This window comes from Caretta caretta, chromosome 1 (assembly GCF_965140235.1).
Source record: "Caretta caretta isolate rCarCar2 chromosome 1, rCarCar1.hap1, whole genome shotgun sequence".
Classification (NCBI taxonomy): domain Eukaryota; kingdom Metazoa; phylum Chordata; order Testudines; family Cheloniidae; genus Caretta; species Caretta caretta.
Genome location: NC_134206.1, coordinates 159984804 through 160008710, shown reverse-complemented (window position 1 = coordinate 160008710; position 23907 = coordinate 159984804). Strand labels below are relative to the sequence as shown.

General features: G+C 43.5%; 1 protein-coding gene across 1 annotated transcript in view; it reads left to right on the top strand.

The window, feature by feature from the left end:
* LOC125643514 (interferon-induced GTP-binding protein Mx1) overlaps positions 1–22867 on the top strand; it is a 29554-nt gene extending 6687 nt beyond the window's left edge. The window contains exons 4-14 of the mRNA XM_048866242.2: positions 3571–3708; positions 5013–5167; positions 7934–8072; positions 8538–8736; positions 9612–9690; positions 10677–10799; positions 12273–12414; positions 15547–15705; positions 16519–16595; positions 19750–20001; positions 21951–22867. Coding sequence (XP_048722199.2) covers positions 3571–3708; positions 5013–5167; positions 7934–8072; positions 8538–8736; positions 9612–9690; positions 10677–10799; positions 12273–12414; positions 15547–15705; positions 16519–16595; positions 19750–20001; positions 21951–22184 — 1697 coding nt within the window. The 3' untranslated portion in view covers positions 22185–22867. The remainder of the gene's footprint in view (positions 1–3570; positions 3709–5012; positions 5168–7933; positions 8073–8537; positions 8737–9611; positions 9691–10676; positions 10800–12272; positions 12415–15546; positions 15706–16518; positions 16596–19749; positions 20002–21950) is intronic.
* Positions 22868–23907: the final 1040 nt, after the last annotated feature.

Below are 23907 nucleotides of genomic sequence, written 5' to 3'. Positions count from 1 at the left end.
GTTGGGCATGCACCGATGCCCTTCCATGTTGGTAGCAGAATGCTACCCTCCAAAGTCTTCCATCTCACCCATCCTTTTCGTAGGCTTTAGTTTGAATCCAGAGTCTATAGGTCTTGCTGTGTCACTGGGTCTGGTGTGATTGATCACCCGTCAATTGCAGACATGACTTTCAGCCTAGGACCTGGCTTTGATGTTTCTTCAATTGTACTTTTGTTCTTTTCTTTTGAGGGTGGACTCCTCTTACTTTGTCAGGGCTGTTGTCTGCATCTTCAGCCATTGGGCGTTTACACTTTATTTCATCAGGACAGGCTGGGCTGGAGGTTGATTCCATCATCCATCCATACCTCATTCACACATCTAAACTAAACTAATAAGATTACAGCAGGGTTTTGCAAAAATAATGCAGCAAGCTTTTACAGAATGGAGTGAGCATTTTAAAATGGAGTTTGGCACAAGTTAAAATGGAGTTTGAGTTACAATATGGACACGTGTAAGGAAGGGCAAACAGTGAGCAGAAGTTACAATATAGAAAGTATAATGAATGACAAACAGTGAGCAGGAGTTTCAGCGATTTAAGCAGCAATTGGATTGAAAGTGAAACTCAATTAGCCAGTTTATTGGGGTAACCAGTTTTATGAATGAATGTTGTTTCATTCATAAAACTTTCCTTATGAAGTTATATTAATAAAGTGAACAATTAAAAACAATTTCATTGATCAATTCTACAACTTTATTCTGTCCATCAACAGAAGAACTGCCAGGGACAAGGCAGGTAAACCAAAGTAATTGCAGAGCACTCTTCCGCGTCCTTGCTTCACCTTCACACGTTCTTTGTGTGAGGTAGGCCAGAGTGGAAGTCTCCTCCTTTTTTGTATCTGTCAAGTTTGGTTGCTCTTCCTGTTACCTTGTTCTTCGGTTCTCCCATCCTTGAGGCTGTTGGCTGGATTCCAGTCTGCCCTCTGGGGGTCCTCTGGTTGTTTCCACTTCAGCAGATGGACACTGGATTCTTAGGCTGGCACTTCCCTGATCATTCAGTTATTATCCACATCAGGCATCCATCCACATACATCCTCTATCTCTATTTTAATCACAATTGTTAACAAAGCGAGATAAATACAACAAAAGGGCGGGGAGTCTCTCTGTGCTGTTTCTGTTATTACAAACTATTGTTTTGAGAACAGACTCTGTTTTAGGATGTACTAACACAATTAGCAGCTTGCAAGTTTCACACATAGAGGGAGAGAAACAGTACCAAAAACCAAGAGACCTCTTAATTAGTAATACCCTGGAATTTAAACTATGGGGAATCAAACTCATTTGTGATTTTAATACAGAACTTCTTTAATATGATCCAACAGATCCAATCTAATTGCCTTCTATGACGAGATCACTGGCTCTCTGGATGAGGGGAAAGCAGTGGACGTGTTGTTCCTTGACTTTAGCAAAGCTTTTGACACGGTCTCCCACAGTATTCTTGCCAGCAAGTTAAAGAAGTATGGGCTGGATGAATGGACTATAAGGTGGATAGAAAGTTGGCTAGATTGTTGGGCTCAAAGGGTAGTGATCAATGGCTCCGTGTCTAGTTGGCAGCTGGTATCAAGTGGAGTGCCCCAAGGGTCAGTCCTCGGTCCAGTTTTGTTCAATATCTTCATAAATGATCTGGAGGATGGTGTGGATTGCACCCTCAGCAAGTTTGCAGATGACACTAAACTGGGAGGAGAGGTAGATACACTGGAGGGTAGGGATAGGATACAGAGGGCCCTAGACAAATTAGAGGATTGGGCCAAAAGAAATCTGATGAGGTTCAAAAAGGACAAGTGCAGAGTCCTGCACTTAGGACGGAAGAATCCATGCACCGCTACAGACTACAGACCGAATGGCTCGGCAGCAATTCTGCAGAAAAGGACCTAGGGGTTACAGTGGACGAGAAGCTGGATATGAGTCAACAGTGTGCCCTTGTTGCCAAGAAGGCTAATGGCATTTTAGGATGTATACGTAGGGGCATTGCCAGCAGATCGAGGGACGTGATCGTTCCCCTCTATTCGACATTGGTGAGGCCTCATCTGGAGTACTGTGTCCAGTTTTGGGCCCCACACTACAAGAAGGATGTTGAAAAATTGGAAAGAGTCCAGCGGAGGGCAACAAAAATGATTAGGGGACTGGAACACATGACTTATGAGGAGAGGCTGAGGGAACTGGTATTGTTTAGTCTGCGGAAGAGAAGAATGAGGGGGGATTTGATAGCTGCTTTCAACTACCTGAAAGGGGGTTCCAAAGAGGATGGCTCTAGACTGTTCTCTGTGGTAGCTGATGACAGAACGAGGAGTAATGGTCTCAAATTGCAGTGGGGGAGGTTTAGGTTGGATATTAGGAAAAACTTTTTCACTAGGAAGGTGGGGAAGTACTGGAATGTGTTACCTAGGGAGGTGGTGGAATCTCCTTCCTTTGGGGTTTTTAAGGTCAGGCTTGACAAAGCCCTGGCTGGGATGATTTAGTTGGGGATTTGTCCTGCTTTGAGCAGGGGATTGGACTAGATGACCTCCTGAGGTCCCTTCCAACCCTGATATTCTATGATTCTATGATTCTAACAGGGGGTCATGGGTCTGGAGTCTTTGTCCAACCTCCTTTGTACCCCAAGGGAGGGGTAAGGAGTGAGGATGTGCTATGGTCAAGGGCAGGCATTTGTCTGGCCTTTTAGTGTTTTATCTTCCCCCCAATCCTCCCTTGCCCTTCCTGATTTGTTGCTTGACCTTGCCCTGAGATAAGAGTTGTGTCAGTCTTCAAGAGTATGCTCATATATTATATTCCCATCACGCCCAGTAACACTTTAACTGCTCTTATCTGTTCCCATTGTGCTAACAAACCCATCTAGCTAGGCAGAAGTAACACACGCAGTGTCTTTGTCCTTTGTTCACACATATTAGTAAGAATGTATGTGTATCAAAAAATCAAACAGGCAAGCAAAACCCAAAATACTATCTCAAGTAAAAATACAGGCCTGAATCCTACATTATCACTAGCACTCCTAACAGGGTTCTATAGAAATAACTCTTAAAAATCTATAGAAATTAATACATCTACAGAATATTTAAACAAGCCTATGCAATACAGAATGATATCCCTACTATCGAACCGGATCAGGGTACAATTCTGTCTTCGGGATATCATTCTGAACAGCTATTTTAAAGGTACAAAGCATCGAGCATACACACACCTTTAAAGTTTCCTCTCTCTTCAGATATATATTACTGGTTTCCATTACCCATTTTAACTTTATGAAATAGCTTTCAAACAAATGTGAAATCTTTCAAGACAGAATAAATTTTTAAAATATGGTCACTGCACAGTGCGGCATACAAATGGGATGATAGTTTTCCTCACTGCCCTACCAATGCCCAGCATGCTTTCCCAACTCTCAGATATTCCAAGGTGTGTGAGCTGTGTGAACACACTGAAAGCTTTGGGCAGTCTTCTGCATACTGTAGGAAAAGCTACATTCTGTGGTGTGCTCTGTACCCATTCAAAAGGATGTTCGTTAACAGAATTAACTCTCTTTATGGACAACTGCAGGTATTGTTACCAGATGTCCCTTAGTGCTCAAACTGAAAAAACTGGCTCCTCAGCAGGAATGGAAAGGGAAAATTAGTTACTGGGATATAGATGAAGAGCTCCACCATCCCTCAGTGGTGGAAAAAGAAATAAGAAAAGGTAAGTGTTATTTATTGCATTCTGATTTAATTCATCAAATCCTCCTTTTCATCCTTTATTCCATCCTGTTAGGCAGCATAACATTTCCCAAATTAACACCCTGCATCATAACTGCTGAGAATGCCAGGAACACAGGGAGCCACATTCCCAGCTGGAATAAAGCAGCACGACTCAGCTGATCTCAGCGGCGTTGCAGCATTTTACATCAAAAGTGATTTGCTCCAGGAGTTTTCAGACCAGCTCAGGCCATAGTGTATCTAAGTCATCATTCTGCACTTGGCTTTGACGAATTCCTAGTATTCTAGGGGAAGACAAAAAGAAAACATGTATTGTACTCACATGGCACTAGCTAGTTGTTCAGTGTTCCACATGATGGGAGAAAACACCTCTTCTACCCCAAGGGCTAACAGTTTATGCCCTGAAGCTTAAGGTTTGATTGTCCTTGGCTTAGCTTGCGTAGTTACCTACATTGTTATTGGTCATAACATTGTTTGTTTTTACATATATATTTATTCTCTGAGGTTTTCAAGAAATAATTTTTAAAAAACTGGTACGGTAGCGAGGTAAGTGACATAAAAGTCAAATAAGCTAATTATGCGTCTGAAGGTTTCTCATGAGAAATTATTTACTTTGATAGCAAGAAATAGCAGCAATACAGAGCTATAAAATGGTGGTGTTATGTTGAATTAACAAATCAGTTGCACATTCTAGCCAGCTTCTGTGAGGTGGTGTTTGATTTAGACAGTGTGGTCTGATGGTTAAAGCAGAGTACTGGCACTCAATATCCTTCCATTCTGTTCATGACTCTGCCACTGATTTGCTATATGACCTTGGACAGGTCACTTAATCTCTATGCCTCACTTCATCCATTTATAGAATGTGTATAATAATCCTTTGCTACCTTGCAAGGCTGTCAAGGATTAACTAATGCATGTCCAGCATTTTGGAGATGAGGAGCCAATTGTGTAAATGCTAAGTATTTTATTGTATCACTATGTTATTATTTTTATTAAAACATCTCCATGTATTTGATTTTTCTACACTGAGATTTCTGAAAGTTTAATTCATAGTGTATTCTTCAATTTTTATTAAGGCTCAAATCCTTAAAAGGAGTCCAATCATGCCCCATTGATTTCCATGGGATTTTGTGTGGGGAGGATTGGGTCCCAAAATGCCTTTCATTTAAAAAAAAGAAATGCCAGGGGACAATAGGAGCTTTCCAATTCTGATATGTTCTAATCTGAAATTCCCATTAGGCGTTTCTAAAGTTTGCTTTTCTTGTCTTTCCCTTTCCTCCTTTGTAGCCCAGGATGCAATCGCTGGTGAAGGAGTGGGCATTAGCCAGGAATTAATTTCCCTCGAAATTCGCTCTCCGAATGTTCCAGATCTGACACTGATTGATCTTCCAGGGATTGCGAGGGTGGCTGTAGGGAATCAGCCACAAGACATTGGAGAACAGGTAATGCAACATACATGTTCTGAGCTAGGAAACAGTTAAGTTACATTAGTGGAGATCTAATGAACAAATTATCTTAAACAGAAGGTTTTGCTGGAGGATCTAGACCAGTGGTTGGCAACCTGCAGCCCATCAGGGTAATCCGCAGGCAGGGCTGCCCGCAGCTCCCAGTGGCCACAGTTCTCCGCAGGGATGTGCTGGCCACTGCTTCCCACAGCTCCCATTGGCTGGGAACGGTGAACCATGGCCCCTGGAAGCTGTGGACAGTCAACGTACACAAACTGTCTCGCGGCCCCCCAGTAGATTACCTTGATGGGCTGCAGGTTGCCCACCACTGATCCAGACAATAGTGTTCTATACAGTTAACTTGTCTCACAACCAGAATTAAAGATGTTGTAGGCAACAGACAGGACAGTTGTTGGTGGAGGAAGTGCTGAAAAGAAGAGTGATGGTCACTTAGAATGAAACACATGCTGGTCAGCCCTACAGACGAAATTCAGCAAAAGAAAGTCTCATAATTAAATAAATCTCTGTCTAGTGTATTCTTCTACAACTGAGGACTATGGTGTATAGTAAGGAAAAGACAAACTGGCTCCATTAATTTTACTGTCTCTCAGTGCTTCCCCACATAATGGATCAAATTCTAACTTCAGCAGAGTTATTGCGAATTTACAGCAGTGTAAATGAGAGTAGTATTTGACTCTTTTTTTCTGAAGCATGTTGAACACTTTATGGAGTGAAAAAGACAATGCATAAAGTAGAAGTGAGTGCCAATTTTCTGGTCTTTCTTTTTGAAAAGGTAACAAACTAAAATATTTATAATTCAAATAGGAATTCTAAGAACAAGGCCACTTGTAATATAGACCTAGTGCAGGGGTCACCAACCAGTCAATCACAATCGACTGGTCGATCCTAGAGGATCTCCCAGTCGATTGCGATTTCCGGCGGTGCAGTGTGGCGGCCACTAAGGCAGGCTCCCTGCCGACCCCATGGCGCTCCCGCAAGCGGCCAGCACGGCCCCGCAGCGGGGGTCAGGGGTCTCCCTCCGTGCGCTGCTCCTGCCTGAGAACACCGCCCCCGCAGTTCCCACTGGCCGGGAGAGCTGCGGGGGTGGTGCTTGCAGAGAGGGGCAGCCCACGGAGCCATGGCCCCCCATCTACCCTAGGGGCCACAGGGGCGCGTTGGCCCCTTCCAGGAGCGGTGTGGGGCCTGGGTAGGCAGGGATCCTGCCTTAGCCTCGCTGCGCCTGCCACTGACCAGGAGCTGCTGGAGGTAAGTGCTGCCTGTCGGGAGGCCACACCCCAACCCCCAGCCCTGAGCCCCCTCCCAGAACCAGCACCCCGTACCCCCTCCTGCACCCCAACCCTCTGCCCCAGCTTGGAGCCCCCTCCTGCACCCAAACTCCATCCCAGAGCTTGCACCCCTCACTCCCTCGTGCACCCCCAATCCCCTGCCCCAGCGTCCCCTCCCACACTGTGAACCCCTCGGCCCTAGCCCAGAACCTGCACCCCCTCCCGAACCCCAACACCCTACCCCAGCCTGGTGAAAGTGAGGGATGGTGGGGAGAGCGAGCAATGGGGAGGGGGGTGGAGTGAGTGGGGCGGGGCTTTGGGGAAGGGGTGTGGCTTTGGGGAAGGGGCAGGACAGATCCTGGGGTGACCTCAGATTCAAAAAGTGATCTTGGACGTTAAAAGGTTGGAGACCACTGCCCTAATGTTAGCAGGAGTTTGAGGGGTGGATGGTGATGTATAGTAGATATGTGTATTAGTACCTCCCCCACAATTCATGTAAATAGTAAATTGCAATGAGAGGTGCAGGACTTGACAAATGTCAGCAAATGTTGATTGAATCAAAAGGGTTTGGGCAACGAATTGTCAAAGATAATACAAGTGGGCTCCCTTATCCAGCCAGAATGCAGGAAAAAAATCACTTTATTTTGCGATGAAATTACTATAGTAATTTGTACAACTCTGCTCATTGTATCCACAATAAAATAGTTGGTGTGACACCAGCTGCACATGACAATTGTCCTGAATGTCCCACATTCTCCAGATGTAAAATAAGGGAGATAAAGCATCTTACTTTTGAATATGACAGAAAATGGTGTTGAAGGGAAATGTAGAAGACAAGGGAAGATTTATGGAAACTCAGGATAATAGTTACATGAATTTAATATAACTAGAGCTATGTGAACCTTTGGCAACACAACAGAAAACCATGAGAAACTCTGATTGTTGGGATTCAAACATGGGGGGAAAACAGCCAAATATGTCAGTTTTATTTACTTTTTATGAATCTCTCATTGAAAGGCAAAGACAAGACATTCTGCTCTCTTTTGATAGGCACACTTTTGAGATGGATGTATGTAACTCTACATTTTATCTGATCTTGACATATCAGTATAATCCAACTTGATTTTTTTCTTAGCTGTGCATTTAGACAATAGAATTTGGTTGTTTCTAATGCAGGTAAAATATCATTACATATTCATCACTGAATAGATTGTGTACCGGGCCTAGTAAATATTTATGACCATTTCCCAAGGCCGACATAAAAGCAGTCTGTTCTGGGGCATGTACCACATTTGGATTACCTTTAGATAATCAGGCTGATTTCAGCCGCTGACATTTGCACCTTAGCTTCTATTGTATGATTGTATCCATCGTGTGTATGACATTCCACCTAGTCAGATGATGAGCAGCCTGGCATCCAATGCCATTTGTCACATCAAACTTTACTGCATTTCTTTCTTACCATATTTTATTACAGATCAAAAAGCTAATTAAAAAATTTATTGCTAAGCAAGAGACTATAAATTTGGTAGTGGTGCCAAGTAATGTGGATATCGCAACAACAGAGGCACTGAAAATGGCTCAAGAGGTAGACCCTGATGGAGAGAGAACTCTAGGTGAGACATACTTTTAAAAATACAAATGGGGGAAGGTAGGTCATAGAGTTCTAATATTCTTCCCACCCTGCCCCAACCCTGCCAAGAGTTACCTGCTATGAGGAAAAAACAAGCTCTGTGGAATAACATGAATTTTGCACACCGATAAAAGGGAACGGATAGCTCAATTTGGGACCCTACTGCCATTGATACTATGCCTATAAATATCTTGAAAATGACAAGATTAAAAATTAATACTGTAAAAGCTCTGCTATTAATTTGATATCCCTAGGTGTTCCTGAGAAAGGTGGGGGGAAGAGAGAGGGGCTGGGAGAAAAAAAAAAAAACTTACAGCACAGCTGGAGAAGTCGCTTTAGTATATGCTGTCGGGAACAGTGCTGCATTGGGTGACTAGATACCCGCAATAGATCTTTCCCATCATTAATTTCTGTGCTTGTCTAATCTTCTCATCATATTACTTCACAGGGATACTGACAAAACCAGATTTGGTGGACAGGGGAACTGAGTCGTCAGTTGTTGATATTGTACGAAACCTTGTCATCCACCTAAGGAAGGGTTATATGATTGTTAAATGTCGTGGGCAGCAAGACATTCATGACAAGCTCACCCTGGCATCTGCAATCCAGAAGGAGAGAGAATTCTTTGAGCAGCATGAACATTTTAGGTAGTTTTCAAACAGTTAAAGGGCCTGATCCAAAGTCCATTGAGGTCAATGGAAAGATTCCTGCTCACTCCCATCGGATTTGGGTTAGGCCCACAATGAGAATTATCCTCAAACGTAGCTTGGGGTGCTTGGGGTGGGGGTTTTGTTTGTTCTGTTTGTTTGTTTTGCATTGTCTGTGTGGTAGTGTTTTCCAAAATGCAAGAAAGAGTTTACATGTCAACTAACTTCTCTTAAACTCAGCTTCTTTTCAGATTCAGGTTTGATTTAAGCCCTGACTCAGAAAACCATTTAAAAACATGGTGACCATTAAACTCTGAAGTAGTCCCATAGGAGTCAAGTTAAGCACGTGCTTTAAAGTGCTTTGCTGGCTCAGGCATTCATGCATATCGTTCTGTCCACTGGGAAGTATGGGGGGAAACTCACTCCCAGGAAAGATATGGTCTGTGTCAGGAGAACGCTCTCCTCCACAGATGATTGCTTTTCAGCATTTCAGTCATAAAGAGAATTTTTGAACCCAAAAGTGATTCTGAATCAGTATCCCTACCATATATAGCAGTACATACGTTCTTATAATACAGCAATAAATGTGGATATTCTTATCTCATGATCTTTTTCTGAAGTTATGGTTCCGAACCTTTTTCTGTTCTCAGTCTGTTCAGCAAACAGCTCATCATTTCAAATCTAATCTTGCAGATTTGGCAGGATGAAGTGAGGCTATGGCTGCACCTTCACTAGCATTCCCCTGCTTGATCAGAAGAAACTGTATTTACCTGCTTTGTGTTGCAGAACTTGGGAAGACACTGCTCTCTTGTTCAGCAAATGCGAGTCACATTCAGCAAATGCGAGGAATATTCATATTCCTTATTCTGTTTCAGAGTTCTTCTGGATGAAAACAAGGCCACTATCCCCATTTTGGCAGAGAAACTTACAAGTGAGCTTGTGGAACACATTAATGTAAGCTAACAAAGAAACACTTTACATCAGTAACCATTAAAAAAAAAAAAAAAAGGACCCAATCCTGCAGTTTTGGAGGACTGGGCCTGTAAAAATTATTTCTATGAATAGCTTTAATTACCCTGCCTGATGGCAATCTGGAAGTACATGGTCCACTATACTGAGCCTTGGCTTGGTAGTCAGGTATAGAGCTGGGAGATTAATTGATTTTTCAGTTCAGCTGCCAAACCGGGGGTATAATCGGGGGAAATATTCATCTTGGTTCCAAAAATGTTTGGAATTTGTCAGTAAAGTAGAAGAGTCCAGCTCTTCCCCACCTGAAACTATCGGATCATATTCAGATAGTTTTGGGTCGACAGAAACTGCTTTTTTCAGTGAATAAACTATTCTTTCAAAAATTTTACCCAGCGATAGTCAGTTGGCCAGTATTCGATTCTCAGCTTTGCAGCTGACCTACTGTTTAACCATGGGCAAATCACGTAATCTCTCCATGACTCAGTGTTCCTGTCTTTAAAGTAGGGATTCTGATACTTGCTTTCTTTTGTAAAGCGCTTTGAGATCTATGGATGAATAGTGCTAACTAGAGCGAACTGTTATCATCACTGACAACTTTTGGAAGCCTGAATAATTTATACAGAGTGAATATGAAATATTTCAGATACTATGTGTGCTTTTGTAAACAACTGTTTAGTAAGAATGAAAAGGTTGCTAAGATGCACTGGTTCTCTAACTAGGATGCTGTACTAGACCAGCAGAGCAACACTGCTTTTTTTTATGTAAGAGAAGCACCGAAGAACACCACTCTTTAAACCTTCCCCATTCTTTTCTCAGTACAGGCAGTGTTGGTTTAGACTTCAGAGCATACCTGGACGTTTAAGGGCCGTGCAAGATTCATAAAGCTCCATGTCACACTCTGAAATGTTCTGTTTCTTTCAAAGAATGGAATTGTCCAAACTGTACAAGTATAGTTGTTTTTTCTCCCCTAGAAATCTTTGCCTGTTTTAGAAGAGCAAATAAACATTCAACTCCACAAAACAACTGAAGAGTTACTCAAATATGGCAAAGGCACACCAAAAGCAGAAGGCGAGAAGTTGGTTTTCCTAATAGATGTAAGTATAAATATGTATTTGGTTGTGTGGCACGGCAAAGAGAGCTGAACAAGTCCTAAACTTTCCTGATTTTGATAAGCTCAAGAATTTCAAAGGGAACAAATTCATTTCTGCCATCAACACTTTGTAGGGCTTTCATTGCTTACAATACACATAAGCCTAAGTGCATCCCTGGATTTAAACCATGGATGCTCTTGGCTCATGGTGTCCAGTTTGATGAAGCTCTTCCACCTGTTTCTTCTATCTCTTTACTATGAACCCCACCCAGAGGTTATGGATCTATTACTGGTGTAGGTTGGTGAGATTTGGTGGCCTGCGATGTCCAGGAAGTCAGACTAGATGATCACAACTATCCTTTCTGGCATTAAAGTTTGAGACCTACTGTGGTGAATGGCTGTTCCCACAGTCCCTGGGTAGGCTCCTCCCACAGAGACCCTCTTCCAGTCCCACAAGTGAACCCCTGTCAAGACAGAGGCCTGTGCCTCCACTTCTCTTTTGGGGTGGGATGCTGTGATCCAATCACTCTCTGACTGGGTCTCCAGGTTACACCTCCCTGGCTGTCAACCATACTACTTAGCAGGTCCAGCTGATCTTGGGCCCTGCCAAAGTTCTCCTTCTGGGATTACGTGTTACCATATGGTTGCAGGGAGACAGCAGAGACGACCCATAAATGCTGATGGGTTGGGGGGCAATTTAAAGTTTTGGCCACCCCCGGAACAGCTCAAATCATGCCTCCCCCCCCCCCCGATCAAGGTTCCTCCACTCAGTCTCTCCTCCCTACTCCACCCCAGAAAGCAGTGCTACGCCCTCTGCAGCTCCCAGCAGTTGCTGCTGCCTTTCCCTGTGGGGTGCAGCTCAGGCTCCAGCAGCTGCTGTGCAAGGAGGTGACCTGGCCGCACCATGTGCCTGAATCTGGATTTAGGAGCCTAGATATAGGCACCCATTTCTGAAAATCTTGGCTGATATTAGATCAGCTTTTAGGGTAAAGAGAAAGGGACAAAGGAGGTGAATTAAGATTTAGGTTGGGATTTTCAAAAGCACCAAAGTGAGTTAGCAGCACAAATCCCACGGACTTGTAGAGCAGTTCAACGCTGGACAGAACTTGGTCAATATGACATTATAGCGTTCCATGGTTACGTCTCAGTGATTTCCATAACACACGTCCTCAGTTTACAAATATAAGATGGTGGTTGTTTTTTCTAATTGCCAGGCCTGCAGTCCCAACCTGGAATCTGCAAGTCAATCTGGAAACTTTTCTTTTTCCCAGGAATATAGGTTCTGCAGAAAAAAATAAGCCCTCAGCATTGATACCTGTGTAACTCCAGCAATCTTCATTGGCTTTGCATAAATCTAACTGATTGGAATTTAATAAAAGATTGCCTAGATCCACAAGGAAAATACAATCAAATTCACTCTTGCTTAGCTATGCTGCCTTTTCAGAACTCAGGGTGTTTTTTTTCAATCTCATTACAGAAAATCAAACTGTTTAATCAAGACATCATGAGTTCAGTGGCAGGAGAAGAAAAGTTGTTAGAAAATGAAATTAGACTGTTTACAAAAATCCGCACAGAGTTTCAAAAATGGGGGAAGATACTTGATGACAGTGCATTGACTGGTAAGTACAGGGGCTTGCCTGTGAAACTGCTATGAAATACTTATTTTGACTAACGTTGTAATACAGCTAATAGATCATGTTAATGAAATTTTAAAACTTGAAGTGATGAGAATTTATCTACCAAGATCCCCGGCTGGTGTGAACTCACATAGCTCCATTGAAATCAATGGATTCCGTCCATTTCCATTGAAGTCAATGGTGATAGGACAATTTCACCAGCTGACAATATGCCCTTGATTCTTTGAATAACGTATGTTAAAAAATTTTTTTTAAGTCTATGGTTTAAAGTCTAGCAATTTATGAGTAATAAAATAACCACCTAAAGAACGCCCATGTTTCCCAGATAACCCAGTCTGCTAATTGGTTACTGAATCCAGATCTAAAAGGAGAAGAATGTCTCACAGAAATTGAAGTTTAAGATCAGCTCAAAACATTTCTAAACCTCTCCGAATACCCATTAATTCTTCCTCTTGGTCAACACGTAGCACACATTTCATCATAGAATCATAGAATATAAGGGTTGGAAGGGACCCCAGAAGGTCATCTAGTCCAACCCCCTGCTCGAAGCAGAACCAATTACCAGTTAAATCATCCCAGCCAGGGCTTTGTCAAGCCTGACCTTAAAAACCTCTAAGGAAGGAGATTCTACCACCTCCCTAGGTAACGCATTCCAGTGTTTCACCACCCTCTGAGTGAAAAAGTTTTTCCTAATATCCAATCTAAACCTCCCCCACTGCAGCTTGAGACCATTACTCCTCGTTCTGTCATCTGCTACCATTGAGAACAGTCTAGAGCCATCCTCTTTGGAACCCCCTTTCAGGTAGTTGAAAGCAGCTATCAAATCCCCCCTCATTCTTCTCTTCTGCAGGCTAAACAATCCCAGCTCCCTCAGCCTCTCCTCATAACTCATGTGTTCCAGACCCTTAATCATTTTTGTTGCCCTTCGCTGGACTCTCTCCAATTTATCCACATCCTTCTTGAAGTGTGGGGCCCAAAACTGGACACAGTACTCCAGATGAGGCCTCACCAATGTCAAATGTCGACATTTCTGTCGAGCAGCCCCTATTGCTATACGTTTTTAGCTGTCTGTGAATGTCGATATAAACATGGCTAAATGTAATTCTAAAGGAATAGTTCCAAAATGTGTGCGGGGTACATGTCACTGAGGGGCAACTACATCTAGACACAGGTGTATTCTATCGTCTAATCTGTCCTGTCCCACCGCATACCCAGAGCCAGTTAATCTAAAGGTATTAGGTGAGTGAAAAAAGTAGGAAAACAGGTGGAAAGAGGAGATAGCAGGTGAACAAAAACACAGGAAAAATAGAAGAGGAGAAAACAACTAAAAACCAGTTTCTTTATGATGTTACTTATTCCCTTTGAGAATCAGTTGATGCGCTTGTGTGTGTCAATAGGAGGTGCACTTGCATTGCAAGTAAAATGGAAATAATGATACTTCTGCCTTCCTTTAGAAAGTAATTTGAGATCTACCCATGAAAAGAACCGTGTATGAGGCAGGTATTATTGTTAGCTGAAGTTATTATATAGCTGAAGTCATTGCAAGGAAAGTTCATCTAACAGTTCTAGTTTCAGATCATTAGAGAGCTGGAATAAATATTAAAAATGGCAGATAAATGGAATTCTCAGGACTTTTACTAAATTATGCAGGTTTTGGGGCTTCCTATTGTAAAGTACATTGGAAGATGTTTTTCTCGTTGACTGATTAATTTTACAAACCCCTATACACCTTCCTTCTAAAGTTTTGCCTCTCAAACTCCAGTCTATTTGACACATACTACACCGCAATTTTTTTTGTAGTGTTTGACCATAAGCCCATAAGTATTTGAAATCTCTTAGAGGTTCTGAGAGGAATGGTCCTTAAGAACTGAATGCAGTGTTACCTGTGTACTTCCTGCCTCCAGTCACGCATGAATATGCTATAACTCCTGTACCTACCCACAATAAGTCAAGATTGGATGCCTTTAAAGCACTAGTAAATGTGGATGTGAGGTACACATGTATCAGTCAGAGAGGAACAAATATTATTTAGGATGGCAAATTTCTCCAATATTGACAATGTTTTAGTGTTGGTGTTGTCTGAGTGTTCCAGGAAGTTTAGACTAGACTTCCTTATATTTGGTTGTCAAATTGTTTTACATCTTCCTCTAAAACATCAAGTATTGGCCACTGCTGAAAGGGTATCAGACTGATAGGAGTTGCTGTACTGGATCAGAATACTGGCCCATGTTCCGGTTTCCATTAGTTTAAATCAGGGGTGGGCAAACTACGGCCTACGGGCCGGATCCAGCCCGCGGGATTGCCAGCCCCGCGCCGCTCCCAGAAGCAGCCAGCACCACATCCCTGCGGTCCTTGGGGGAGGGAGGGCAGAGGGCTCTGCGCGCTGCCCTTGCCTGCAGGCACCGCCCCCTGCAGCTCCCATTGGCCAGGAATGGGGAACTGCAGCCAATGAGAGCTTTGGGGGAGTTTCCCGCAGGCGAGGGCAGCATATGGAGCCCTCTGGCCCCCCTCCCCACAGGGGCCACAGGGACGTGATGCCGGCCGCTTCTGGGAGCGGCGCGGGGCCAGGGCAGGCAGGGAGCCCGCACCCTGAACCCCTGCCCTGAGCCCCCTGCCACATGCTACACCCCTCCAGCACCCTAACTCCCTGCCCTGAGATGCCTCCCACACTCTGCACCCCAACCCTCTGCCCCGAGCCCACCCCGTACCCCTCCTGCACTCCAACTCCTTGTCCTGAGCTCCTTCCTGCACACCGCACCCCCTACTACACCCCGCACTCCCTTCCACACCCCAACCTCATGCCCCAGCCCTACATTCATGGCCCTGCATGCAATTTCCCCACCCAGATGTGGCCCTCGGGCCAAAAGTTTGCCCAACCCTGGTTTATCTGGTCATCTCAATGAGTGAAACAGTTCATTCTTAGAAGTAGCAACTGCATATTTTGGCTCAATTCTACAGAAATCAACTTGCTTAAATTATGAGCTGTGTATTAGTTCTTCCAGTCAAAAGTGTCTTCAGAACAAAGAACTAAACTTCCACTTTAAATCCATAGTTGTCTTTATAAATTCATTAGATTTATTATATTAAAATAGTGCTGTTGTTTTAATGTTATAGATAGAAAAACTATACAACATGAAGTGTGGAGATTTGAAGAACAGTATCGTGGAAGAGAGCTCCCGGGGTTTACCAGTTACAAGACATTTGAGGCCATTGTAAGACAGCGAATTATGGCACTAGAAAAACCAGCTATTGAGATGCTGAAGAAAGTAATTGGTGAGTTTCATTAGCTAAGTTTTATCCCAAGCTTCAGAAATATTGGTTTGCGTACATTTTGGTTGACACAGCAAGAGCTGTATCTTGGCTGCTTCAGGCAGGGGGAAATGAATCTGAATCAAACCAGTTTCAAGCCATGAGACTGATCTTTAGACCTCAAACCTCTATGCCTGGCCTTCAGACTTTGACAGTACAAAATTCCTAAATGGATAGTATTTCTGAAAACGTTAGAAATCGACCATGATAGGAAAATGAAAAATCATCTCAGATATGATAAGGAGAGATTAAAAATTGAATAGATGAGACATAGCTCCATGGCAGTGTCCTTTGGATCATAGGCGCTGACTCCATGGGTGTCCCGGGGCTGGAACACCCGTGGGTAAAAATTGGTGGGTGCAGAGCATCCACTGGCAGCTCCCCGACCTGCCCCAGCTCACCTCCGCCTCCTCCCCTGAGCGGGCCGATGGGTCCTGCTTCTCCCCCCTCCCTCCCAGCACTTGCGCCGAGAAACAGCTGTTTCGCGGGGCAAGCCTGGGAGGGAGGGGGGAGGAGGGGGAACGCGGAGCGCTTGGGGAAGAGGCGGGGCCAGGGCAGGGATTTGGGGAGGGATCCAATAGAGGCAGGGAGGGGGCGGAGTCGGGGCGGGGGTGGGGCCAGGGGGGGTGCGAGCACCCACCGGCACCAACAAAAGTTGACACCTGTGCTTTGAATAGATATGGAGAATGACCAGTTTTCACAAATCTTGTACTACCAGTAGTTCAGTAATCACGTTTATACTGCTACCTTTATTTTATGTCTCTTTTCTCCCCTCAGAAATTGTCCGAAAAGCTTTTACAGAGGTTGCCAAAGATCATTTTGAGGATTTTCAAAATCTTAACAGAGCTGCTAAGGTGAGACACCACATGCTGTCCAGAGAAGAGCAACAAGAATGATTAAAGGTCTGGAAAACATGGCCTGTGAGGGAAGATTGATAAAATTGGGTTTGTTTAGTTTGGAGAGGAGAAGACTGAGGGGGACATCATAAGTTTTCAAGTACATGAAAGGTTGTTACAAGGGCAAAGATGAAAAATTGTTCCCCTTAATCTCCCAGGACAGGACAAAAAGCAATGGGCTTTAATTGCAGCAAGGGAGGTTTAGGCTGAACATGAGAAAAAACTTCCTAACTGTCAAGGTAGTTAAGCACTGGAACAAATTGTCAAGGGAAGCTGTGGAATCTCCATCATCTGAGAACAGGCTACACAAACACCTGTTAGGAATGGTCTAATTATTGTGTAGTCCTGCCTTGAGTGCAGAGGACTGGACTAGATGACCTCTTTAGGTCCCTTCCAGTCTGACACGTCTATGATTTTATATAACCTGATATAAGTCAAGCAATACTGAATGGCATAATGTATTATATATAGAACTACATGTTACTCCTTCACTCTTGATCAGTCACTTATTTAATTGTTGTACCTTTAAGCAACTGGGGAGATTCCTGCACCTTTATGAATATGTTGTGCAATAAGGTAACAGAGAAACTGTAAATAAATGGAAATTTCTATATGCAGGAGAAATTAAGGTTTGTTACATCATTGTTAGCCGACGGCCAAGGATGTTTGGTGAGGTGCCAGCTATGCCCGTTTATACCATCCGTGACTTTAACTGCTAGGACGCACTGTCCCTTCGCGGCGGGCAGCCCGGGCTAGGCTGACGGATGCCCCAAGTTCCTAACCACCCGTGACTTTAACTGCTAGAGCTCAGAGCTCCTTCGCAGCGGGCAGTCAATACTGACTGACAGGTGCCCCAATGGCAGCACTAAGAGCCTCTCCACACCCGTGACTTTAACTGCTAGAGCTCAGAGCTCCTTCGCAGCGGGCAGCCAGGATTGACTGACAGGTGCCCCAAGAGTTTGCCCCGTGGAGGCGGCACAACTCAACGCTAGGCTCTTAGTACTCTCACCTAATGGCCAGGCTTTAGAGCCAAAACGGCTGAGGTTCTTTAATTGTGTTGGCTGCTTTACAGTAAACCAGAGAAAACAAGTCAGGCTTATGCACAAATGGTTACCAAAATTTATTAAGCTAGATTCTAATCATGTGGTTACAAAATTGCTAGTGCCTACTTATTTAAATGTAGAGATGTTACACACACAAACAAGTTACAAAACTGAAGCCACAATCCCAAAGAAAGAAAACAAAGTATAGAGCTCTATTCAAAATATGTGTACACTAAAGATAGGAGATCAGGTGTGGGTGCTTCTTACCCTCCTTGCATCTCTCGATTCCAGCGGTGCCAAGCCAGGATCGGTCACTCAATTCCGCGGAAAGACGAATAAGGGACAAGGCTTAGGGACCCTCTTAGCTGCAGAAGCCTTGGGAGGCTGTCACTTATCTGACCAGCAGATAGATAGTGAAAAGCACTCAAAAATCATGGTGCTGTAGGTCCCCTACTTATACCTCTGTACTCCTTTATTCTCTTTCTCCTTTCTTATGCCAAATTGAGGCTGGTCTGTCTGGGTGACGCCAGCTTTCGCAAGAGTAGTTTACACTTGCAAGGGAGAGAAACAATAAGTGTCGACTACTGGACATTTCTTTTATCAGGGTAAATATTTTCCCACCTAGGATGTTGGTGTGTGTGCATCACGCTATTTAGTAGGGGCTAAGAGCCATGTCTGTCACAGGGCCTCTGCCTGCTGTGAGCTTAATCGTTGTATCTGTTCCCAGAGGCACATTGTAGCAGCACACCTGTGCTTTCACAGCTTCAAAGGCTGTGCTGGAATATATGTTAAGTACCCTGTTCCGGCTTCCTCCTTGTTTCCAGCAATGCTGGTCTGAGGGGGGGGGGGGCTGGCTGTCTGGCTACATTCATCCAGTAACGTTGTCATCGCTATAAACTGTACATTTCCCAGTTTCTTGAATGGATTGCACTATAATTTACACCATATATGTGCACAGCACTGCACACAACAAATTTTGAGTCCCTGCCCCAAGGAGTTTACAATCTCAGATTTCATTCCTGCAGGGACTTAAGCATGTAAGTACTCCCAGAGAGTTAAATGGGACTACTTGAAGTCAAGCATGCTTATAAGTCTTTGCAGTGCCTGTGTTAAGCGAAGAACAGAAGACAACACCACAGGAAGTGGAAAGGTCAAAGACAATATGATGATGGGATTGCTTAGAGATTTATATATATCATGTGGGAGAGACTCTTTTTTTTTTTTTTTTTTTTTTTGATGTGACTGTGGTCACTGAAGAACTAAGTTTTGAGAAAAGACTTTGAGAGAGAGAGGTTGGAAGGGCTGCCACTCACAGGGAACTGCCTGAAAAAAGGCCCAGGGGCATACACAAGATAGAGGCATTTATGGCCTAATTTTCAAAAGTGATGAGCATCCACAAATCATTTTGAAATCTCTGGGAGATGCAGAGGCTCAGCAGCTTTGAAAAATCAGGCAGCAATCAGGTAAGTGACTTTGGCTGAGCAGAGGGCAGGAAGTTTAAAGGGAGACAAAAGCAGAGGGGGAGGAAGGCAGGTGCTATGTTGTGGAAGTCCTTGAAGCTGAGAACAAGGCTGAATTTGGATCGGGAGGCAATGTGGATCCTGTGAAAGGATTTTAAGAAGGTTTGAATGTAATTGTAGCACTGAGAAGAGGTAGATGATTTTCCCACTGAAGTTTTGGGTGTATTGAAAGGGTAAGGAATCTGGAAGGCCAGAGAGGAGGGGTTGCTATAGCTGAACCATTAGATGCTCAGTGCCTGGCTGAAGGTTGGTTTGTTGGGCATGGCCAAAGGTGTGGATTTTGTTCGCACTCAGGGAACTCAAAGTGGCAGGCTTTTGGCTGCTCCTGTCCACAAGTGTAATGGGGGCATAAGGCAACGTGGCCTCTCCTGCCCCCTTGCACCAGGAGACAGGGAGCCAGAATCTGGCTCTTACCGTGTGCTCTTGGGAACCCTGTGACACCATGTCACACATTATCTGTCACATGGGGCTGGTCCTGTACTTACGTGCACCATCTGTTGTTTAGTGGATTTTGATAGTTTTCTTCCCCCCACTTCTCTCCCTTCACAGGGCAGAATTGAAGACATTAGCAAGAAACAATCAGAGGAAGCTGAAACAATTATTAAAATCCATTTTAAAATGGAGCAGCTTGTATACTGCCAGGACAATGTTTACAGACAAGACTTAAAAGTTTTTGAGAAAGGAACATCAAAGGAAGCAGCCCACAGTCTGAACCTGGTCTCCTTGAGTTTCAATTCTGGAACTGTCCAGAACCACCCTGCCATTCAGGATATGACTTACCACTTGGAGGCATACTTCAGTGTGAGTTTATGGATTCCTACCACAGCAGTTTTTATTCCACTCCAAATCCTGCAGCATGTACCAATCCAGTTCCCATTGCAATCAATAGAAAGAGTCTCTCTTTGTTTTTAATTTAAGAAAATACTGGTAACATTTATAAGGCATATAATCCCCCACCTTGATGTCCATGGATAACATCTTTTTGTATTAACTGGAATTTTGAATAGCCGATGCAAAATGTCTATGGGCAAATTTAGATGTGATGTGAAAGGCATGTACAGTACAGTATCAATGTTCAGAATCATTATGTAGGTATAGTTACAAGTTGAGTGTATAACAGAGGCTTGCTTCATCATACTGCATCTGCCTTTTGATTGTTTTTCCTGCTCTGTTACACCAGATTTCACCAACTTAATGACAAAACTTAGGCCACCTCTGAATTTAGCCCTATGTCCACCAACTGAGAAATTAAGGTTCTGATTTTTAGCCTCAGCCTGGTCTACAACAATGCACCACCAGCAAAATGCAGGTGCAGTGGCACAAAATGGATGCACCTGGAGATACAAATCAGTACATCCATAAAACTAGAGGCAGCCATTGAACAAGCAGGCCTCCGTTTCCATTTTGTTCTCATGGAGAGAACAAACATATTATGACAGTTATTAGAAGTGGTTATGTTAGCAGTAGATGTTATGAGGTAGGGTGAAAAGGCAAAAGAGAACTTGTTTTTATATCATCTCACTCAGATTTGTGGTGTCCTAAAGTGCTTCACTTGGCAATAGGTTAAATAACCCTAGAGCAGTGAATCTGCAGCAGAGAGAGCCATTAGACACTCACCAAAATTTTCAAGAGACCCTATGCAGTTAAGTGCCATTGATTTTATATGAGAATTAGGATCCTAGGTGTGTCACTTTTGAAAAGGGGATTTAAGCACATAAATACTCTTGAAAATTTCACCCTCAGATTGATGATTTGAAAGGAGAAATGTTGGGCAATAGACTGAGATTTCTCACAAAAGGGTCCTGCATTTAAGTTCCCTCTGCCAGTCAGTCATCTTGAGTAGCTTGTCTGAATTATAAATTGCTGCCTCTGTTGTACTCTGATTTGTTAGATTAAGAGGGAACTAGCTCAGTAAATAGCAGTTAGCTTTCCTGGTTCTAAATAAGTGATCAAATCCCCAGGCTGACATCTGTTAAGGCGCGGGCATAGCACTAAGGCAGCCCTGTACTTCACCGGACTAGTACAAATAAGTTCTAGATACTGGGAGTTGACTTTGGGCTGTGCCCATTAGACTGCTTGTGCCAGATGGGTTGATTATGTTAAAGGGATTCAAGCTAGAATCCTACGATTTGAAATTTAGGGTGGTATCTTAGGTTTTTGTCAGTTCTACGTAATTACTTATGAGCCACTCCATTACTACCCCACAGCAGTTTGTGGAAGCAGGTCAGCCACACACTATGGCTTCTGTGGAAGCAGTTTCTGAGCTTGTACTTTACAATAGTGTTATTTCGTGGATGGCCCTCTGCTGGCAAATGTCAGCATTAATTAGGTTTCAGAGTAGCAGCCGTGTAAGTCTGTATTCGCAAAAAGAAAAGGAAAGGAGGACTTGTGGCACCTTGGAGACTAACAAATTTATTTGAGCATAAGCTTTTGTGAGCTACAGCTCACTTCATCGGATGCATTAATTAGGTTATACAGGTAGTCAGCAGTGACTGGTCTGCCTTGTGTTTATGCTGCTGAGAATACTTATGGTTGAAATTAGCAGCGCATCTCATTCATGTTTTCAAATGGGATTAAAAGGAAAAGTTGCATCTCAGCTGTCTGAACCATTTCCAGACTAATTCATGAAGATACTCACGGGAACAATCACTTGACACAGAATGTTGTAGCTTCTTACTGAATTTCGCTAGAGAGCCCTTCCCATGTCCTCTCTTTGACAGTAATGTTTTATAACCATCTTCTGTTTTCAGAGTGCAGGTAAACGTCTCTCCAACCAAATTCCTCTGATCATCCAATTCTACATCCTTCAGGACTTTGGAGATAAATTACAGAATTCAATACTGCAACTTTTACAAGAAAAAGAAAAATTGAACTTCTTTCTTCAGGAACGGAAAGATGCTGCCGATCAGAGGCATTTTCTGAGTGGACGAATTGATCGTCTGACACAAGCTCACCTTCGCTTAATAAAATTTTCTGTGCTGTAGTAGCCTCTCTGCTTTAAATGGTCTGTTTCAAATGTCAGTTCTTGGTACTGAAAAGACCTATAGCAGAGCTTTGTATAACCCTTTAGAAATTGTGCATCCGTCTACACTGGCCTTAAAAACTGAATTAACTAAGTCAGAGTTTAGCTAAATCACAAAGTTGCTTTAATATCATCAGTTATGTCTGTGTCACATGTTCATCTGTGAACCATTTTATTTTGAAAGTCTTGTTTTAGTTAGTTTAGTGTATAGCATTATGAATTTCTTATGCTTCCCCGTAATTACGTTGCTACTGCGAAACATTCTGCATATGTTCATTTTAACAAGTGAGGACATGAGCTCTCTGGTACAGACCATACAACCTTCAGTAGGCAAATGAATTAAACCATATTGCAGTCAGAGACTGAACCAAAAGTGTAAGTATATTTTAAATGTGTGCTTTCTTACTCACTTTTTTGGTTGTGTTCTTCCACATGCTTTATTTTAGCCATAGAAACTAGTTAATCTATTTTAACATTTTGGAAGTATGGTACATATTTAAAAAAAAGAAAGGTAAATGTCACTTTGCAAGTGTAGCATGAAGATATAAAGTTGTTAGATGCTGGATCCGGTGTATGTGTTTGACACCTGATGTCCTGGCCCAATCACTGGCAAATAAACTAATCTTAATGTGGCTCAATAAATAATGAGTTGTTTCTGTGAGTGTGTACTGTAATTATGCTTCTGTGAAACTCTACAAGTACAATATGAGTTTTAATAAAGCGACTGAGTTTGACACTATCAGATGGTTCAATGGCCTACCCAAGGGGGTGGTAGAGAAGTATACATAGCTTAGGTGGACCTGTGTTTGTTAGCTACCATGGAAGAGCTGAGGGACAAATGGGCATAGACTGACGTATCTTTAGTGTTGGCAACAGCCAGATGGTGTGGAAACTTTCTTCGCCCTACTCAGCTCCAGAAACTGAAGCCTTATTTTACCACTGGGGGAATTCTGTATCACTGCGCATGCACAGAATTCATGTCCTCTGCAGAATTTTTTTCTCTGCAGAAAATACATTTGGTTGGAGAGGCACTGCAGTTACACCTTTTGCCCATGAGGTGGCACCAGAGCAGAGAGCAGCTGGCTGACCAGCAGTAGCAGCCAACAGCTGGCTGCATTCCTCACAGCACCCTGCCAGTGGAGCCAGGTTAGGAAGCATGGGACATGTGGATGGATGATGCATTTGCGGCTGCTGGGGTGCGGGGGCTGTCACCGACTGAGGTTCAAAAGGGCCAGTGGGGGGGACAGACTGGGACAGGGGCTAAATGGAAATGTGGAACAAGACCATACAGAGGTGAGGGGTGACTGAGTGGGGATACAGAGACACATGGGGGTGGGGGGAGGAGGGTGCAGGGACACATGGAGACAAGGCAGATGTGCCTGACTGAATGGAAGAGGCTAGAGGTCAACCAGGGTCTGCATGGGGGAGGTTCCCCAACTCCCTAACAATCTCTCCCCCTCCAAAGAAAACCCTTTTCCATATTTCTCCCACCCATACCCAGGAACCCTCCAGTTTCACTCCCAGGCTTCTTCCCAGCAATTACTTCCCTCTCCCTCAGCTCCTCTATTACCCCTAACTCCTCCAAGCCTTTGCACTGCTTCTGAGGGGTGTGGGAAATACGGTTCTGTATGGTAGTTTAAATGAATTATTACTCAAAGTTCTGTATTAATTTGCCTAGTAAGGAA